The sequence below is a fragment of the Salmo salar genome, chromosome ssa04 (genome assembly GCF_905237065.1).
Source record: "Salmo salar chromosome ssa04, Ssal_v3.1, whole genome shotgun sequence".
NCBI classification, from domain to species: Eukaryota; Metazoa; Chordata; class Actinopteri; order Salmoniformes; family Salmonidae; genus Salmo; species Salmo salar.
In genome coordinates, this window is record NC_059445.1 from 60713058 (window position 1) to 60733649 (window position 20592).

At 42.4% G+C, this 20592-nt stretch overlaps 1 protein-coding gene across 1 annotated transcript; it reads right to left on the minus strand.

The window, feature by feature from the left end:
• Positions 1 to 1634: 1634 nt before the first annotated feature.
• LOC106603451 (nucleoporin 88) lies at positions 1635 to 20149 on the minus strand. The gene is made up of 17 exons (XM_014197157.2): positions 19866 to 20149; positions 14856 to 15025; positions 14334 to 14459; positions 14056 to 14142; positions 13776 to 13952; positions 8917 to 9097; positions 8573 to 8720; positions 8282 to 8380; positions 8069 to 8159; positions 7767 to 7871; positions 4556 to 4708; positions 4143 to 4268; positions 3336 to 3401; positions 2708 to 2788; positions 2371 to 2497; positions 2164 to 2282; positions 1635 to 1988 (listed from the first exon to the last, which is right to left on the minus strand). The coding sequence occupies exons 1-17, from the start codon at positions 20097 to 20099 to the stop codon at positions 1925 to 1927; spliced, it is 2154 nt and encodes a 717-aa protein (XP_014052632.2). The 5' UTR covers positions 20100 to 20149; the 3' UTR covers positions 1635 to 1924.
• Positions 20150 to 20592: the final 443 nt, after the last annotated feature.

Genomic DNA, 20592 nt, shown 5'->3' on the forward strand with positions numbered 1-20592 from the left:
CAGCTCTCCTGCTATCTCTCTCAGAATGACCTTCTTGATCCTAATCAGTCAGGTTTCAAGACTGGGCATTCAACTGAGACTGCTCTTCTCTGTGTCACGGAGGCTCTCCGCACTGCTAAAGCTAACTCTCTCTCCTCTGCTCTCATCCTTCTAGACCTATCTGCTGCCTTTGATACTGTGAACCATCAGATCCTCCTCTCCACCCTCTCCGAGTTGGGCATCTCCGGCGCGGCCCACGCTTGGATTGCGTCCTACCTGACAGGTCGCTCCTACCAGGTGGCGTGGCGAGAATCTGTCTCCGCACCATGCGCTCTCACCACTGGTGTCCCCCAGGGCTCAGTTCTAGGCCCTCTCCTATTCTCGCTATACACCAAGTCACTTGGCTCTGTCATATCCTCACATGGTCTCTCCTATCATTGCTATGCAGACGACACACAATTAATCTTCTCCTTTCCCCCTTCTGATAACCAGGCGGCGAATCGCATCTCTGCATGTCTGTCAGACATATCAGTGTGGATGACGGATCACCAGCTCAAGCTGAACCTCGGCAAGACGGAGCTGCTCTTCCTCCCGGGGAAGGACTGCCCGTTCCATGATCTCGCCATCACGGTTGACAACTCCCTTGTGTCCTCCTCCCAGAGTGCTAAGAACCTTGGCGTGATCCTGGACAACACCCTGTCGTTCTCCACTAACATCAAGGCGGTGACCCGATCCTGTAGGTTCATGCTCTACAACATTCGCAGAGTACGACCCTGCCTCACACAGGAAGCGGCGCAGGTCCTAATCCAGGCACTTGTCATCTCCCGTCTGGATTACTGCAACTCGCTGTTGGCTGGGCTCCCTGCCTGTGCCATTAAACCCCTACAACTCATCCAGAACGCCGCAGCCCGTCTGGTGTTCAACCTTCCCAAGTTCTCTCACGTCACCCCGTTCCTCCGCTCTCTCCACTGGCTTCCAGTTGAAGCTCGCATCCGCTACAAGACCATGGTGATTGCATACGGAGCTGTGAAGGGAACGGCACCTCCATACCTTCAGGCTCTGATCAGGCCCTACACCCAAACAAGGGCACTGCGTTCATCCACCACTGGCCTGCTGGCCCCCCTACCTCTGAGGAAGCACAGTTCCTGCTCAGCCCAGTCAAAACTGTTCGCTGCTCTGGCACCCCAATGGTGGAACAAGCTCCCTCACGACGCCAGGACAGCGGAGTCAATCACCACCTTCCGGAGACACCTGAAACCCCACCTCTTTAAGGAATACCTAGGATAGGATAAAGTAATCCTTCTAACCCCCCCCCCTTAAAAGATTTAGATGCACTATTGTAAAGTGGTTGTTCCACTGGATATCATAAGGTGAATGCACCATTTTGTAAGTTGCTCTGGATAAGAGCGTCTGCTAAATGACGTAAATGTAGACTCAATGCATCAAAGAATGTATGGAGATTAAAAACTGCTGTCACACTTGAACCATGAGACCAACTCCCCTCCAAGGTGACAGCCCTGTAAATCACAGACAGGAGCAAGTCATGCAATATGAGAAACTGCGGTAAGTGCCTAATGGCGAAGCTGAAGATAAGATCCCCACCCAGACCAGTATGTGTTCATGCGGAGTTAAAATAAACACATTTGAAAAATGGGTAGTTCTGTACATGCATTACTTTTATTCTCCAGATACCATTAATGTATATTTGTCTGTGTATAAAACCTTGTGTAGACTCACGTATACAACATTTTCCCATTTCAATGACTGGTTCCAAAAATCTGACATTATGGCTGACAATGCCTTATGAGTCAATGAGTTGACATGTCATGAGACAGACTATTTTAGCAAGCTTTGACTAAGTATTAACAATAGTGCTTCATTATTATTTTGGTTGTTTGGAAAGCAGTGGGATAGCTGTATATGAAGGATGGCTCCCTTAACGCTCTCAGAAACTGAAATGGTTCTTGATGTCCTTGATCTGTTTCATAATTTCTCCTATGTGCTCTCCCCTGGAAGAGAGAGGGAAACAACACTGCTAGATCATATTAAACAAGACAGAGGGCCAACATTAAACAGTAGGGACAACGTAAAAAATTTGGGACCATCTCCAAACAAAACGGGTCAATGGGTATCATACAGCCAGCAGGCTGGCATAACACCCAGGGAAGAGCTGCTCATACTCACTGTTCTTTTATAACCTCCTGGACACACTTCCTCTGGTGCGCGTTGAGGGCGACAGTAGCCCTGGCTGGAGACACCCCTTTGTCCATCTGTTTCTTCTGGTACTCCTTCTTCATATTTACCTGGGAGAAGATAAGACACTAGCCCAGTTATTACTGTGAACCAGTACGAGGCTCCATGAGGATGACAGAGACCAAGAGGGCAGCTCACCTGTTTGATGCCGTTGCCCAGGTGACGCAGTTGGTCGTTGATAGTCTGGAGCTCTTTCTTCATGTCTTTCTCACTGTCAGACAGAACGGGGAGCTGACTGCGCAGACTGCCCAGAACCTGCTTCACCCTGGAATAGTTGATGTAATAGAAGCTCTGAAGCAGATAGCTTTTTTTGTTGAGAGAGTTAGTCAGTTCTTATGTTGCTTGGGTGTCTGACTGTTTTGAAGACTTTAAAAACAAAATGTATGAACAAATATAGACTTCTGAAACAAGCCATGAAGATTAGATTAGATTAGATTTGAAAGAGGAGCGTAGAGTGACGGGTGTAGCTAGCTACCTGTTCATGGTGGCCTCCTGGCGATACTTGGCATCCTCGTACTTATCAGCCAGACGCTCTGCAGACTCTCGCAGGCTTTTCCTATTGATAGAAAAATAAATACAAGATAAAGAATAGCTCCAAAGTATATGAAATGCATGGTAAAGCTCATGAAGCCTCAGTACTTCCATCACTGTAATTCAAAGAGTTCTGTTTGGCCTCTAATTGCATTATCAACCCCAGACTGCCGGTCAAACCAAATCAGTCACATCACATTCAATTACATATGAATGTGACCTCATTGAATAATCATATTATATGTACACTGGGAGGAAACAGGATAATAAATACACATGAGCACATTTCTACCACTGCTGATAACTGATGCACTGTAAGACGCATTGTCTCAAGCCTTTTTCACATCTGCAGCTACCGCTACCTATTCTTCATGCAATACATGTCCCTGTCTTTCACTTTACCTCATTCTGTAAGTAGAAAAAGCATAGCATAAGTGAAATGCATTAGTATTACAATGTTTCATCATTATTTTAAGTGCTTTCATTGTTATAGCACAATTCTGAGTTGCTGTAAGCCTTGGGAGTGCATAGCTATGGGCATCAAGCACAAAGTTTATTGGGAAACTATTTACCTCTCCTCTCTGCACAGGGCCAGGTCCTCAAGCTGCTTGTTCTTCTGTCCTGTCAGCAGTTTCACCCTGAAGAAGAAAAACCAATCAACAACATGCTTCCTGACATGGCTGTGTCCAATTACCCATACTTGAGTTCTAAATAGTACGCTTTTTGGGTATGCCCGAAAATAGGATGTTTTATAGTATGTGAAATTTTGAACGCTTTAAATGTCAGGATGTCATACTCAGCATCAAGTAGAATTCACTGAACACATTGAGGAAGAGAATAGTCTTTTCACATTCACGTGTGTTTGACACAGCTGATAATTAGGCATTTGAGTCATTTAGCAGACACTCTTATCCAGAGCGACTTACAGTAGTGAATGCATACATTTCATGCATTTTTTTTTGTACTGGCCCCCCGTGGGAATCAAACCCACAACCCTGGCGTTGCACACACCATGCTGGCGTTGCAAACACCATGCTCTACCAACTGAGCCACAGGGAAGACATAGAATAGGGGAAGTGCTCTACAAAAATGTACGATTGGCGGGGAACAAACACGATTGCAATTTAGATGACGCCTTCTCAGTATGGATGAGTAAGTAGTATGTTGATATGTGTTGCTTACTGCATACGTTTTTACACAAAGTACGTTATAAATAGTATGTAATAATATTAGTACACAGTATTGAGTTTTAGTAAAAAGTAAGCAAGACAGATTTTGACCACGCCTGTGTGTGTGTGTGTCAGAACTACAACTACAAGTGATCATGTGTGTTGTTGATTAAATATGTGTGTATTTATCTGTTAATGAGTGACATTTACCTTCTCTGCATCTCCTCACGGGCCATATCCTGTTTGAGGATGTACTCCTCTCTGAACACCTGGGTGGCTCTGCTCAGCAGCTGGAGACACTCTGGAGGAGGGGACGATGTGTCCTTGTCCCCTGCCCTAAAAGCACAGGACAACATGACTGAGACCACACAATAAACCAAGAATAATAGTGGTCTTTTTGTTTATAGCAGAAGCTGGGCATTCTGTAAAGTTTGATCTAACCGTTATCAAGCCAGTTCATTGAGAATATATTGTCATTCCAACAGCCACAAGGGAGGATACTACATGTCAAAATGGCTCAGCATGATGCCAAAGCATGTTGCTATGGAGTCAAAATAAGCATCTGTACAAATCCAAGATCATCCTACAGGGGTGTTTTCACTGTACTGTGGTGAGTGTGTTACCTCAGCATGAGAGGATTGTTGGAGCTTCGGGCTAGGATGTTTCGAATGTGCTGCTCAAAGTAGTTGTTGTGCAATCCACGCAGAGGAGAGCTAGCTGAGCCTACCCCTGGGTAGGAACACAGCAGGGGAGGAGTGGGAGGCCGGATGGAACTCCTAGGACACACATAGACATGCACCATCAGCCTGTGACACACTTTCCTATCTATATATTTTTTTATGTTTGGACTGATAATGCTCCCTGCATAGGGTTGCACATTTTGTGGAATAGTCAGAGGTGGAAACTTTCTGTGGGAATTAACGGGAATATATGCAAATGAATATTAATACCATTTAAACGTAGATGTTTTTTGCATTGGATATATTTACCATATCATATGGAAACAGAAACAAACCTTTTACCTTATCATAAGTAGACATAATTACAAATTATTAAATCCTTCCAATAGAAAAAAAAAAAAAGATTTAGTTATGAATTGAACTTTAATTAAATGAGTTGACTCTTCACATGGGATGATTTCACTGAACAACAAAAGGGAATATTGAATGAACCATCGCATCTCCGAAAAAACATTTTTAACATACATCTGTAAAATTATAGTCTAGAAACTAAAGCTTTGGTTGTCTTCCTCTCAGGCTTCAACGTCTTCTCCCTGGACCTACTCAATGTCCACCTCTTGAACATCAGACTCTGAGGCCTCATCTTCACTGTCACTTTCCAACCTTGTTGAGGATGGCTCGTGGTCAGGCTCAAAAAGCCTTAAATTTGCCCGGATGGCCACCGATTTTTCAACCCTTGGTCAGTTGCGTGCTTTTGTGCGTGTGTTTACAAACAAGGACTAGTTGTGCTCTGAGGCGGTTGATGTTGCTGGGATTTGGAGGATGATGGAGGCAACAGAGGAAAGAGCCTCAGATCCACTAAGTCCCTTCCACCAGGTGGCTGATGAGATATGTTGGCACAACTGCCATATTGCATTTCCATCCCAAAGCCCTTACTTGGAAGTGTACTTCGCCAGACTGCCAAGAACCTTGCCCTCATCCAGGCTAAGGTGGCGAGACACGGTAGTAATAACACCATAGGCCTTGTTGATTTCTGCAACAGACAGGATGCTCTTGCCAGCATACTTGGGGTCCAACATGTACGTTGCGGCGTGTATGGGCTTCAGGCAGAAGTCTTCACGCTTTTTGATGCATTTCAGAACTGCAGTTTCCTCTGCTTGGAGCAACAGTGAAGTGGGCAGGGCAGTACGGATTTCTTCTCTGTCATCTGCAAGCAGAGTCTGAACATCAGACAGGATGGCATTGTCTCCCTCAATCCGTGCAATGGCTACTGCTATAGGTTTCAGGAGTTTCAGGCTGCTTACCACTCTCTCCCAAAATACATCATCCAGGAGGATCCTCTTGATGGGGCTGTCCATATCGGCAGACTGTAATATGGTCATTTCTTGGAGACTCCTTCCCCTCCAGGAGACTGTCAAACATGATGACAACACCACCCCAACGGGTGTTGCTGGGCAGCTTCAATGTGGTGCTCTTATTCTTCTCACTTTGCTTGGTGAGGTAGATTCCTGCTATACCTTGATGACCCTTCACATACCTAACCATTTCCTTGGCTCTCTTGTAGAGTATATCCATTGTTTTCAGTGCCATGATGTCCTTGAGGAGCAGATTCAATGCATGAGCAGCACAGCCAATGGGTGTGATGTGAGGGTAGGACTCCTCCACTTTAGATCAAGCAGCCTTCATGTTCGCAGCATTGTCTGTCACCAGTGCAAATACCTTCTGTGGTCCAAGGTCATTGATGACTGCCTTCAGCTCATCTGCAATGTAGAGACCGGTGTGTCTGTGCTCTTGTAGAATACTGGTTGAGGGGTGGAGATGATGTAGTTAATTATTCCTTGCCCACAAACATTCGACCACCCATCAGAGATGCTTGCAATACAGTCTGCTTTCTCTATGAATTGCTTGACCTTCACTTGAACTCTGCATCCAGCAAATGAGTAGATAAAGCATGCTGGTTGGAGGGGTGTATGCTGGGCGAAGAACATTCAGAAATCTTTTCCAATACACATTGCCTGTGAACATCAGAGGTGAACCAGCTGCATACACAGCTCGAGCAAGACATTCATCCGCATTTCTCTGACTACGTTCCTCCATTGAGTCAAAAACACTTCTGATTCCAGGAGGACCATGAGCTGTTGCTATTGATAAGGTGTCCGATTCATCATTTTCACCTTGAATAGAAGTAGAGGGACTTTTGTCAGAGGTTGCTTGTTGTGAGCGCTGGGGGAGCTTTATGCACTGGCCAGATGATTCTGCATCTTTGTTGCATTCTTCACATATGATTTGGCACAGTATTTGCAAATGTACACAGCTTTTCCTTCTACATTAGCTGCAGTGAAATGTCTCCACACATCAGATAGTGCACGTGGCATTTTCCTGTAAAGATTAGAAAACAATGAGTAAAAAAACAACAAATACAATTCCATGTACAGATAAATAGTTAAGCAGTTAGATTAAACAACTCTTTTGTAAGATAAATGTTTTTAAATTAAACATGTATGGAAACAGGTGAATTAACACTCCTCAGTTAGCAGGCTCAAGCAAGCTAAAACCACATGGTAGCAAAAACTAACTAGCAGAAATTGTTGAGTAAAAATTATTTAAACACACTTTGCTGTAGGCTACTACTTACTAGTTAACTAAAAAACTTTGTATGTCATATAAAATATAGTCACCCCACCCAGTATTGTAATCAAAACTTCCCAGAAAGCATGTAGTCCTTGGCTCAGACAGTGTAGTAGTGTGGGCTCAATAACATCTCATTAGTGTGCAAGATCTTGAGAATCAGCTGTACATGGGATAGAAGAGTGCACTGTACATGTGATGGAAGAATGCACTGTACATGCAGAGGGTTGCAATTCCATTGAATTGGGGATAGTTTAACCAAAATATGACACAAGACCTAGAATTGCCTTATGTGTATCCCACAAAAAAGGTTCACTGTTATAAGCTAACTTTTTTGATGAATTTAAGCAAACATTCCAGGCTTAACTTCCCATGGAAAACTTCTGGAAATTTAGCGGAAAGTTCCCAACCCTTTGCAACCCTACTCCTATATAATGAAATAAAAAAATAATAGTCCATTATCATTCCAGAATTGACAATCAAAAATGAAATTGACCAAAACACTTGAGTCCATACTGAACCGTACAGGAGAGGCAGTAGTAGACACTCGTAGGTGCTGGTAATGCAGATCATGGTGGCACCCAAAGACAGGTCAGACACAATCCAGAAGCCCCGTACTGGAGCTGACAAACTGTGGCCAAAGAGCGAGAGAGAGATGTTTTTTTAAATGTATTTTTAAATACACGAGCAAACAACATTTACTGCCACGTTGACAATCTATGACAACAGTCCCAAGTTGGTACTTATGACTAAGGGCTGCCAATTACAATCTCAATCTATTCAATGTCATCATATTAATATCTGGTGCCTTGATAGTTGTAGTGCTACCTGCTACTAAGAGGCCTGGTACAGAGGATGTGCTCTACGATGCAGCGGTGTTCAGCAGCCAGCTCCTGAAGACTATCCTTGTCCTCCTCATCTGTGGAGAGAGCATTATGGCACATCAGGCAAATTAATTCACTAACATGCACTAACCGCCTCCGATTTATGTGGTAAACAACGCAATTGAATTGACACCCCATCTGGACATGAAGGCCTCACCTGACTGGAGGAACTTGTGCAGTTTGTTGAACCAAGTGAGGCCTACACTGTGCACTCCTGCCTCATGCGTGCAGTGGTATCTGTGCTGGCACAGGGGGTCTGCAATAGGGCATAAAGCAAGTTTCAATGAAACATAAGGAACACCACAGAAGAAAACAAATCACATTCAAAGTACATTTGACAAACATGATGATGGGGTGTGGACTTTGAGACATCAAGACCTGGTGAGAAGCATCAATGGATCCCATTTTAGCATTCAACTATACCAACCAATCAGCATGACTCACTCACCTCTGTGCAGTCTGATTGGGCAGGTGAAGTCAGACTCCACAAACTCCTCCTCCCCAGCGGCCAGTTTGAGGGTAAGCTCCAGCTCTACACACTCAAACACATAGAGAGAGGGCACCGCCTCCGAGCCCCGCATCCACTTCTCCACTGCCTGTCAATCACACACAGAGAAGAAAATTCCTCCATGGACATTGCGTGAGGTGAAATGTTCAGAATTGTACAGATATATGTAATGAATAGAGCCAACACGATTCCCTGTTCTACTAGATAGACAATCATATCTGTTTATCACAAAACATTTCTATCTAAATATTCTGTAACGTTGCACAGTCTAGTACAGAACTTACTCCTGTCTCCTCCTCTGCTTCCAGCACCACGCAGTGATACAGTGTGCCCGTTTCTGTGGCGATGACCAGGATGTTGGGCACGCAGGGCAGGCAGAGCACGGCACAGGCGTCGTAACCATAGTTATCCTCTGCCGCGGGGTACATGAGTAAGGGCCCACTGGGCTTACTGAGGCTACCCGAACTGAAAGACAGAAAAATAGGGTCTAGGAATGAGATTCGAATGAGATTCCTATTATGGATATTTTATTACATTTTCCTCAAACAGTAGCATAATATACTGAACAAAAATATAAACGCAACATATAAAATCTCCCATCCGCACAAAAGGCGTTTTTCTCGAATGAACACAAATGTGTTTACATCCCTGTTAGTAAGCATTTCTCCTTTGCCAAAATAATCCCTCCACCTGACAGGTGTGGCATATCAAGAAACTGATTAAACAGCATGATCATTACACAGTTGCACCTTGTGCTGGGGACAATAAAAGGCCACTAAAATGTGCAGTTTTGTCACAACACAATGCTACAGATGTCTCAAGTTGAGGGAGTGTGCAATTGGCGTGCTCACTGCAGGAATGTCCACCAGAGCTGTTGCCAGAGAATTTAATCTAAATTTCTCTACCATAAGCCGCCTCCAACTTCGTTTTAGAGAATTTGGCAGTACGTCCAAACGGCCTCACAACCGCAGACCACGTGTAACCACGCCAGCCCAGGACCTCCACATCTGGCTTCTTCACCTGCCGGATCGTCGGGGAACAGCCACCTGGACAGCTGATGAAACTGAGGACTATTTTTGTCTGTAATAAAGCCCTTTTGTGAGGAAAAACTAATACTGATTGGCTGAGCCTGGCTCCCAAGTGGGTGGGCCTATGCCTTCCCAGGCCCAACCATGGCTGCGCCCCTGCCCAGTCATGTTGAAATCCATAGAATAGGGCCTAATTCATTTACTTAAATTGACTGATTTCCATATATGAACTGTAATTCAGTAAAATCGTTGAAATTGTTGCATGTTGCGTTTATATTTTTGTTCAGTATATATTTATAAGGTCGACTGAATAAGCCTCACCGTGTTTTATTCATTGGAATTCAATCAGACCAAGCAAGAGAACACAACTAACTGGAAGCCGACTCTGGCTTTCCCAACCTCATACAAATCTTGGTCGACCGAGTCATCTGTTCTTTCGACCAACTGATTGTTCTAAATTTTAAAACGTGCATATCTCCATACATACAGTGCATTCGGAAAGTATTCAGACCTCTTGACTTTTTCCACATTTTGTTACTTTACAGCCTTACTCTAAAACATTTTTTTTTTTTTATCAATTTATACACAATACCCAACGTTATTGGGTATTATTTACATAAGTATTCAGACCCTTTGCTATGAGACTCGAAATTGAGCTCAGGTGCATCCTGTTTCCATTGATCATTCTTGATGTTTCTACAACTTGATTGGAGTCCACCTGTGGTCAATTCAATTGAATGGACATGATTTGGAAAGGCACACACCTGTCTATATAAGGTCCCACAGTTGACAGCACGTCAGAACAAAAAACAAGCCATAATGTCAAAGGAATTGTCCGTAGAGCTCCAAGACAGGATTGTGTCGAGGCACAGATCTGGGGAAGGGTACCAAAAAATGTCTGCATCATTGAAGGTCCCCAAGAACACAGCCTCCATAATTTTTAAATGGAAGAAGTTTGGAACCACCAAGACTCTTCCTAGAGCTTAGGAGGAGAAGGGCCTTGGGGGGAGCAGGGCTTAGGTCAGGGAGGTGACCAAGAACCCAATGGTCACTCTGACAGAGCTCCAGAGTTCCTCTATGGAGATGGGAGAACCATCCAGAAGGACAACCTTCTCTGTAGCACTCCACCAATCAGGCCTTTATGGTAGAGTGACCAGACGGAAGCCACTCCTCAGTAAAAGGCACATGACAGCCCGCTTGGAGTTTGCCAAAAGGCACCTAAAGGACTCTCAGACCATGAGAAACAAGACTCTCTAGTCTGATGAAACCAAGATTGAACTCTTTGGCCTGAATGTCAAGCGTCACATCTGGAGGAAACCTGGCACCATCCCTACGGTGAAGCACTGTGGTGGCAGCATCATGCTGTGGGGATGTTTTTCCAAACGGCAGGGACTGGGAGACTAGTCAGGTATGAGGAAAAAAACGGAGCAAAATACAGAGAGATCTTTGACGAAAACCTGCTCCAGAGTGCTCAGGACCTCAGACTGAGGTGAAAGTTCACCTTCCAACAGGACAACAACCCTAAGCACACAGCTAAGACAACGCAGGAGTGACTTCGGGACAAGTCTCTGAATGTCCTTGAGTGGCCCAGCCAGATCCCGGTCTTGAACCCTAACGAATATCTCTGAGAGACCTGCAAATAGATGTGCAGCAACGCTCCCCATCCAACCTGACAGAGCTTGAGAGGATCTGCAGAGAAGAATGGGAGAAACTCCCCAAATATAGGGGTGCCACGCTTGTAGCGTGATACCCAAGACTCGAGACTGTAATCACTGCTAAAGGGGCTTCAACAAAGTACTGAGTAAAGGGTCTGAATACTTATGTAAATGTGATAGTTTATTTTATACAAATGTCACAAAATTCTTAACCAGTTTTTGCTTTGTTATTATGGGGTATTGTGTAGATTGATGAGGGTAAAAAAGTAAATAATAATAATTTTATCCATTTTAGAATAAGGCTTTAACGTAACAAAATGTGGAAATAGTCAAGGGATCTGAGTACTTTCCGAATGCACTGTATGTATTTTAATAAAATCAACTATATGCACTGAGATTGTTTGATGCTTTAAGAGCACTGTTTGATGAAATAATTAAGAGACAATAACTCAAGATGGAGCCAAAGATCAAGATAACCAGAAGAAAAGAAAAGTGTTCCCGACCCCCCTCCTCCCGCTGCTGCTGGCCTCGCAGATTCTGTCCTTATGCTCCTGAAGTTGCCGGTAATAGGCTACAAAAGGGGTCAGCAACTTTTTTCATGTGGAGTGCCAATTTACAATTCATCTTACCATTTCTACCGAATGACTTCGTATCTCAAAATCAATGTCATGTGGTTAATATAAATTATATCTAAATGATACAAATCTAAAAGTTTTAAATTAATCTAATGCAGGAGCGCCTGCCTCTGCCAAATGGACACATTGTCCATACACCGTTGCTGCTTTTTGACTGCAAAGCCAGTTTTACACTAGTGCACACACCCTTATGTTAAACTAGAGAATGTGTTTCCATTGCTAGGGCTGACAGTGAGAACTTGTGAAGAGCAGAATCAACAACCTCTGTGTAATCAAAACAGATGCTCTGTGAGAAGGTGCTAAAATTCACAGTTAGCCTTTGTTATGTAAATATAGGATAAAAAGTACTAGTGCCCTGCCTTTGGCCCCAAGTGAGGGCAGGTCCGTCGAAGCCATGGCCCAGTGAGACACGGGTACCGACAGACCCATGTAGATGGAAACTGAAAAGTCTGAGCCTTTAGGGTAAAACACTGGGGTAAATCCTGTATGGAAATGCGTGACGTGAGCTATTGGCAGCTAAAGAACTTAGCACAGAATGCAGAGATAGGCCTATATACCAATGCAAGTAGGCCTAACTTCCATTGCTAACTAGATAAAAAATAGCCTACATAAAGCCAACAAATAAAAACATTGCAGGTAGAAAATATCCGGATAAAAAATAAATATCCTATAAAACACATTGTCTATGCATGGCAGTTTGTTCATGTTCTTTCAATCACATTCCTCTGTACGTCAACTGGTCTCTCAGAGTTTCCCAGCTCAGGACAGACACACCTGTATGTGCACACAGTATAAGAATAAATCAGGTATTTAATGACGTTTGCACTGGATCAGAGCATGACATTTTTCTGTTTCACACCGAGGCTAGGTGGTTATCGAAAGGGAGAGAGCTGGAAAGATTTTTCAAATACACAAAAAGTAATTCTCAATGGATGTAAAAACAGACTTTGTTTACATGCCGTTTGAGGAGGAAGAAAAAATGTATTTGAGAAGCTCCACAGCTCATTAGTGGTGGTGAGATAAGACAATCAGATATACTATCAGCCATCCCCAAATGTGCACATTTATACATTTGCGCACAGGCCAGGTAGCCTAGACCTACTTCTATACATAATCACCAGTAGTCCATTTTCATTAATCCCCATAATTTCTAATCTACAATGTTTGTTTGGATTCTGTTAATGCATTCAATATATTATTAATGCAGTCGTTTAATGTTCTCATTGTCGGAGTGGACACATTTGCAGATCTCATAACCTATGCTACACTTGCGAGAAACAAGTTTTGGTTTATTTCATTCTATTTACGGGTTTTGTCAATTTATTCATTGTCTTTTGTTTGGAGCGCTCCTGTCAATGTTGAGTAAGGACGTGTTTTATCCTTAGTAAGGACGTGTTTTACCTTTACTCAACACTGACAGGATCGTGCCAAACAAAATAATGAATAAATTGACAAAACTCGTGAACGGAATTAAATAAACCAAAACTTGTTTCTCACAAGTGTAGCATAGGTTGTGCACTCTGCAAACGAGAGAACAGTAAACGACTGTAATAATAACATATTGAATGCATTAACAAAATCCAAACAAACACTGTAGATTAGAAATTATGAGGATTAACGGAAAATGTACTACTGGTGATATATGTAATGGGGAATTGCTAGACTAACAATCAAAGGTCAAACAATTCACACAATGAAGCTATGAAACACCGAATGCGCACGAATTGGCGGGAGAAAGCTCATTCTGGAAAGAGACGCGCTTGGCAGCCTTCAAGTTCGGAACTCAGGTAATTGTGAATCAAGACACTGCCTCTAAGCCCCTTACCTGTGTGCGAGGCTAGTGTAGCTGAGATAGGTCTCTCCATTCTCATAGAGTATGTAGAGAGGGTACACCAGCACATCCTCCTTAGACCGCTGGCCTGTGAGCTGTCGAGGGGCACTTGCCACTGGTCCAAAGTCGAACGCAACAGCAATCTCCCCCAGAGAGGCTGCATAGGAGCGCCTGAGAAAGAGAATTGAGCGACAGATCTCATTAGTAAGCCAGATAGCACGGTGTAGGTCAATTATATTTTGATTTGGTCAATTCAGAGGATGAAATAACTCACCCCCGAGTGTGTACACTGCTGTCCTCCTCTGATTGGGACACTGATAGCGCTCTAGCTGGAGTCTGAGGCTCTTTCAACCCATAGAACCTATACACACCAATACAATGTCAATGCAGTGCAGTTGTATGGCCAATACAGTATAAAACTACGAATAGCCACATAAATCACTCGTAGGAGCTGGTGGTGCAGATCACAGTAGGGCACAATAGCTAACGAACCCATTGATTGATGAGACAAAAATATATCAGTGCTTTATAAATGGCGTGGTGCATGTTCACCTGATGGTGTTGTCAGAGGTCAGCAGCACTAGGTGGGGCTCCTCCGTCTCACTGGGGAACCAGGCAGCCTGCCGCAGGGTCACTGAGGCTGAACTGGTAAAGAATCGCTCAGCTACAGGAATAGTCCTGGTAGAGGGTAAACCACATTTCACTCAGCAGAGAATCCTTTATTAATCTACCCCATGGAATAGAGTCAACACAGGATTTAGAGTGGTGTAAGAATGTTTATTTGATATGAACCAAAATATGGGATTTTCTTTGAACTCAAGACAATAAGTGTGGGATGGGGATACTTCCTTACAGTAGGCTATATGGGCCACTTAGTTCCAGCCCATGGCACGATTCTGTTCTAGTTTATTTTTCTCTATGATACAGGTGCTTCCTAACTGTTCAAGTAGGGACCCTGCAGAGTGCTCTTCAGATCCCTAAAGGGTCCAAGATATAAAAATAAAAAAATGCTTTGTTGGAGTCAGATAGTTATTTATGATAGAAATGGGAATTGGGATAATGTTTCATACTCACTTGCAGTTAACTTCGCTCCGTCCTCCTTCAAACTCTGACCTCTTGCCCCACCGCTGTGGTAATTCTAGAACAGTGGCACCCCGTTGTCCAATGAGTGCGACATGGTACTGTGTTGGGCTCAGCAACACCTGGCATACTTCGAACCGTGGTGGATTGATGCACAACAGAGTCTGAGAAAACAAATGAAAAAAATATATACACTGATTACAAAACATGACAGACTGACCAGGTGAAAGCTATGATCCCTTATTGATGTCACCTGTTAAATCCACTTCAAATCAGTGTAGATGAAGGGGAGGAGACAGGTTAAACAAAGGTTTTTAAAGTCTTGAGACATGGATTGTGTATATGTGCCATTTAGAGGGTGAATGGGCAAGACAAAATATTTAAGTGCCTTTGAACAAGGTATGGTAGTAGGTGCCAGGCGCACCAGTTTGAGTGTGTTAAGAACTGCAACACTGCTGGGTTTTTCCTGCTCAACAGTTTCCCGTGTGTATCAAGAATGGTCCACCACCCAAAGGACATCCAGCCAACTTCACAACTGTGGGAAGCACTGGAGTCAACATGGGCCAGCATCCCCGAGGAACGCTTTCGACACCTTGTAGAGCCCATGCCCCGACGAATTGAAGCTGTTCTGAGGGCAAAAAGGCGGTGCAATTCAATGTTGGAAAGGTGTTCCTAATGTTTTGTACACTCAGTGTAGATGCTAACATTGATTAGGAGTTGATTAAGTCAGTGGCCTTGTCCAGAAACAATCCCTAGCCCCTTAGAGATTTGAGAGGATTTCATTAGGTTTAGGCAATATGATAGCTCCACCTTGGCCAAGCTAGGTGGAATATTTGCCATATTGCCTACACCTATCCAATCCTCTCAGATCTCCAAAAGTGCTAAGGGGTAGTATATAGAGGTAATGTGTTTTTCTGGACAAGGCCCGAACCAGTATCTGGACAGACGAGGAGATGATAAATATGTCTCCTCTCTAGCCCAGTTAGCTACCATTAATTTACCCATTAGACAGCTCTGCAAGTGTTATGTCAAAATACTGTATGTTCATTACTCACCAAATATGGAGTTTACTGCTGTCACGCCCGGTATGTACTTCCAAAAAAGGTACATATTTTTTTTATATGAGCAACTGAAAAAATGTATAATTCATTGCTGTCACACACAGGTCAGCTGATCCAGCAAAGGTTGCAGTATCCTGAAAGATTATTATTATTTATTTATTTAACTAGACAAATCAGTTAAGAACAATTTCTTAATTACAATGATGGTTTACCAGGGAACAGTGGGTTAACTGCCTTGTTCAGGGGCAGAACGGCCTTGTAAGCTCGGGGATTCGATCCAGCAACCTTTCGGTTACTGGCCCAACGCTCTAACCGCTAGGCTACCTGCCGCCCCATTTTATCACCTACAACAGTGTAGAGGTCGACCGATTATGATTTTTCAGCGCCGATACCGATTATTGGAGGTCCAAAAACGCCGCTACCGATTAATCGGCCGTTTTTTAAAATGTATTTGTAATAATGACAATTACAACAATACTGAATGAACACTTATTTTAACTTAATATAATACATCAATAAAATCAATTTAGCCTCAAATAAATAATGAAACATGTTCAATTTGGTTTAAATAATGCCAAAACAAAGTGTTGGAGAAGAAAGTAAAAGTGCAATATGTGCCATGTAAAAAAGCTAACGTTTAAGTTCCTTGCTCAGAACATATGAAAGCAGGTGGTTCCTTTTAACATGAGTCTTCAATATTCCCAGGTAAGAAGTTTTAGGTTGTAGTTATTATAGGAATATTTCTCTCTATATGATTTGTATTTCATATACCTTTGACTATTGGATGTTCTTATAGGCACTTTAGTATTGCCAGTGTAACAGTATAGCTTCCGTCCCTCTCCTCGCTCCTACCTGGGCTCGAACCAGGAACACATCGACAACAGCCACCCTCGAAGCAGCGTTACCCATGTAGAGTAAGGGGAACAACTACTCCAAGTCTCAGAGCGAGTGACGTTTGAAACGCTATTAGCGCGCACCCGCTAACTAGCTAGCCATTTCACATCAGTTACACCAGCCTAATCTTGGGAGTTGACAGGCTTGAAGTCATAAACAGCGCAATGCATTGCGAAAAGCTGCTGGCAAAACGCACGAAAGTGCTGTTTGAATGAATGCTTACGAGCCTGCTGGTGCCTACCACCGCTCAGTCAGACTGCTCTATCAAATCATAGACTTAATTATAATATAATAAACACACAGAAATACGAGCCTTAGGTCATTAATATGGTAGAATCCGGAAACTATCATCTCGAAAACAAAACGTTTTTTTCTTTCAGCGAAATACGGAACCGGTCCGTATTTTATCTAACGGGTGGCATCCCTAAGTCTAAATATTCCTGTTACATTGCACAACCTTCAATGGTATGTCATAATTACGTAAAATTCTGGCAAATTAGTTCGCAACGAGCCAGGCAATGAGCGCAAGAGCAGTGACACAATTTCATGTTAGCAGGCAATATCAACTAAATATGCAGGTTTAAAAACATATACTTGTGTATTGATTTTAAAGAAAGGCATTGATGTTTATGGTTAGGTACATTGGTGCAACGACAGTGCTTTTTTCGCAAATGCGCTTGTTAAATCATCACCCGTTTGTCGAAGTAGGCTGTGATTCGATGAGAAATTAACAGGCACCGCATCGATTATATGCAACGCAGGACACGTTTGATAAACTAGTAATATCATCAACCATGTGTAGTTAACTAGTGATTATGTTAAGATTGATAGTTTTTTATAAGATAAGTTTAATGCTAGCTAGCACCTTACCTTGGCTTCTTGCTGCCCTCGCGTAACAGGTAGTCAGCCTGCCATGCAGGCTCCTTGTGGAGTGCAATGTAAGTAAGGCAGGTGGTTAGAGCGTTGGACTAGTAACCAGAAGGTTGCAAAAACGAATCCCCGAATCCCCCCTGAACAAGGCAGTTAACCCCCGTTCCTAGGCCGTCATTGAAAACAAGAATGTGTTCTTAATCTGACTTGCCTAGTTAAATAAAGGTGTATAAAAAAGATCCAAAAAATAAAAAATCGGCAAATCGGTGGCCAAAAATACCGATTACCGATTGTTATGAAAACTTGAAATCGGCCCTAATTAATCGGCCATTCCGATTAATCGGTCGACCTCTACAACAGTGTATGAATGTCATATCAACCTGTTGTTTCACATGCGCTACACGGAATGCAATAATATTTAAATTAGGTACACAATATAGGGTATGTTTTTAGTGATCTTTCCGAAGAGGTGGATTTTGCACATGTGCACTTGGTCAAAAACAACACATAGCCTAGATACATTATTTTGGTTGCTTGTAAATTTTTATTTAGACCTTTTTTTGGGAGTTCACACCGGGCGTGATGGCAGTAAATGACGATAGTTGCTAAATCTTGGCCTCCACTCCAAAAAATATTATTCAGGGTAAACTGAAATGACTAAAACCAGATATAAAGTATGTATGTAGAAAATATAATGGAGCTATTCATTTTTTCAATAAGATCATCTTTGAGAACTAACAACCTCCAGAATGAAAACTACAGTCCAAAAATGTCTAGGCATGGGGCCCCCATTGATTTTGCTATGTTTGAGTCACTCAGATAGCATAAGAACATGCATAAGCCATGGCAAAATGTGTAGAATTGCAGGAAATTAGCTTTAAAGTCACTGTCCAGTGTTCCAGATTCCTATGAAATATGACCTATAATTACTTATGAATGAAATGTTCCCTTCCAATTATTTTTATTAAGTATGTTATAACTTCTTTGGGATCGGTGTCCCATCCACGGGACGGTTGAGCTAACGTAGGCTAATGTGGTTAGCATGAGGTTGTAAGTAACAAGAAAATCTCCCAGGACATAGACATATCTGATATTGGCAGAAAGCTTAAATTCTTGTTAATCTAATTGCACTGTCCAATTTACAGTAGCTATTACAGTGAAATAATACCATGCTATTGTCTGAGGAGAGTGCACAATTTTGAACATGAAAAGTTATTAATAAACAAATTAGGCACATTTTGGCAGTCTTGATACATCATTTTGAACAGAAATGCAATGGTTCATTGGATCAGTATAAACTTTACACACACACTGCTGCCATCTAGTGGCCAAAATCTAAATTGCACCTTGGCTGGAATAATACATTATGGCCTTTCTCTTGCATTTCAAAGACGATGGTACAAAAAAAATACAAAAGAACGGTTGGTTTTGTCTTTGTATTATCTTTTACCAGATCTATTGTGTTATATTCTCCAACATTCCTTTCACATTTCCACAAACTTCAAAGTGTTTCCTTTCACATGGTACCAAGAATATGCTTGCTTCAGGGCATGAGCTACAGGCAGTTAGATTTGAGTGTCATTTTAGACGAAAATTGGAAGGAAAAAAAGGGGCAGATCCTTAAAGCAGCTTTCTGTGTTGGAATGGAGTGGGCGTACCCCAACAACCGAACGGTGTGGGTGCAAAAATATGAATATGAGTAGACCACTGATTAGCCAGTTCGTCCTCTTTTAGACCGCTTATAGTTTGAGGTGGAGTTTAAGTCGTTTTTCCCTATTTATGCTTTGGCCACAAATACGAGTACAGGACGAGTCAACAACATTATTTGGGTAGGAGTTAACAGAATATGAACTTTCAAAAGTTAGATTTTCACTGGACAGTGACTTAAAAAAAAATATCTCTCATCTCTATGACAAAATGTGTAGAATTGCAATTCTTAACTCATTTTGCTAACTTTGCCACCGCTGCTGGAAAAAAATTATAGGAAACATTGAGTTCAGACAACGCCAACGTGAAAGTGATTGCATATTGTGCCAGGAATTAATGGGAGTGGCAACTGACTGTAATTACACTGCAGAGACTATTCTATCTAATATAATTCGTTTAAAAAAACTTAGCAGAAAGTAGCTCGCTAGATGAACAACCAACCTTTAAACAAGTTATCTAGTAATTTACTCACCTGGTATTTCACACTCTCAAAGCTGTCCTCTGAATTGAGCTGCCTCAGATTTGTCGTGTAAAAAACACTGTCTGCGTCATCCCACAAGAATATGTCACCATTGAGGCAAAATGTAAGACTCTTTACAGTTCTGCAATTCGCTTTGGGTTCCAAATCAAGTTCCTCTCGTAATTTATAAAATATATCATGACTTGGTAGCTCGCTTCGCCATCGCTCTCCAGCAAACGCCGCCATTTTTCCTATCGTCTGAAAATTACGATTTTAGAATCCTACCAATGAAAACGAGCTTCAGGATTCATACAACTCTATAATCCAATCAGATCCAGAGGCAAAGCTGAATATGTAAAAATTGGGAATTGAGTTTTTACAACCACTGATATTGAAACGAAAGTTACCTCAAGAGTTGATACATAGTAACAACATAGTTGCTACAAAATGATGCTATGTAACAACAGTCAAGGAAGTGAAAATGGTTGCAATATTCCATTTGCCAAACTCACACAGCATAACTGCACACTTGCCTACATACTGTAACGACGTCGTTACAATACATTGAAAATGCTTTCAAATGTAAGTTACACAATGCATTATCATTATTACACATTTTGGGGTATTTAGGAAATACAGGACAATCAGTATGCAATAATAAAATACTGCCAAACAAAATCGTGGCAGAGATGTATTACTGTTTATAACCTTTGCTTATAAACGACCATGCCTTCCTGTG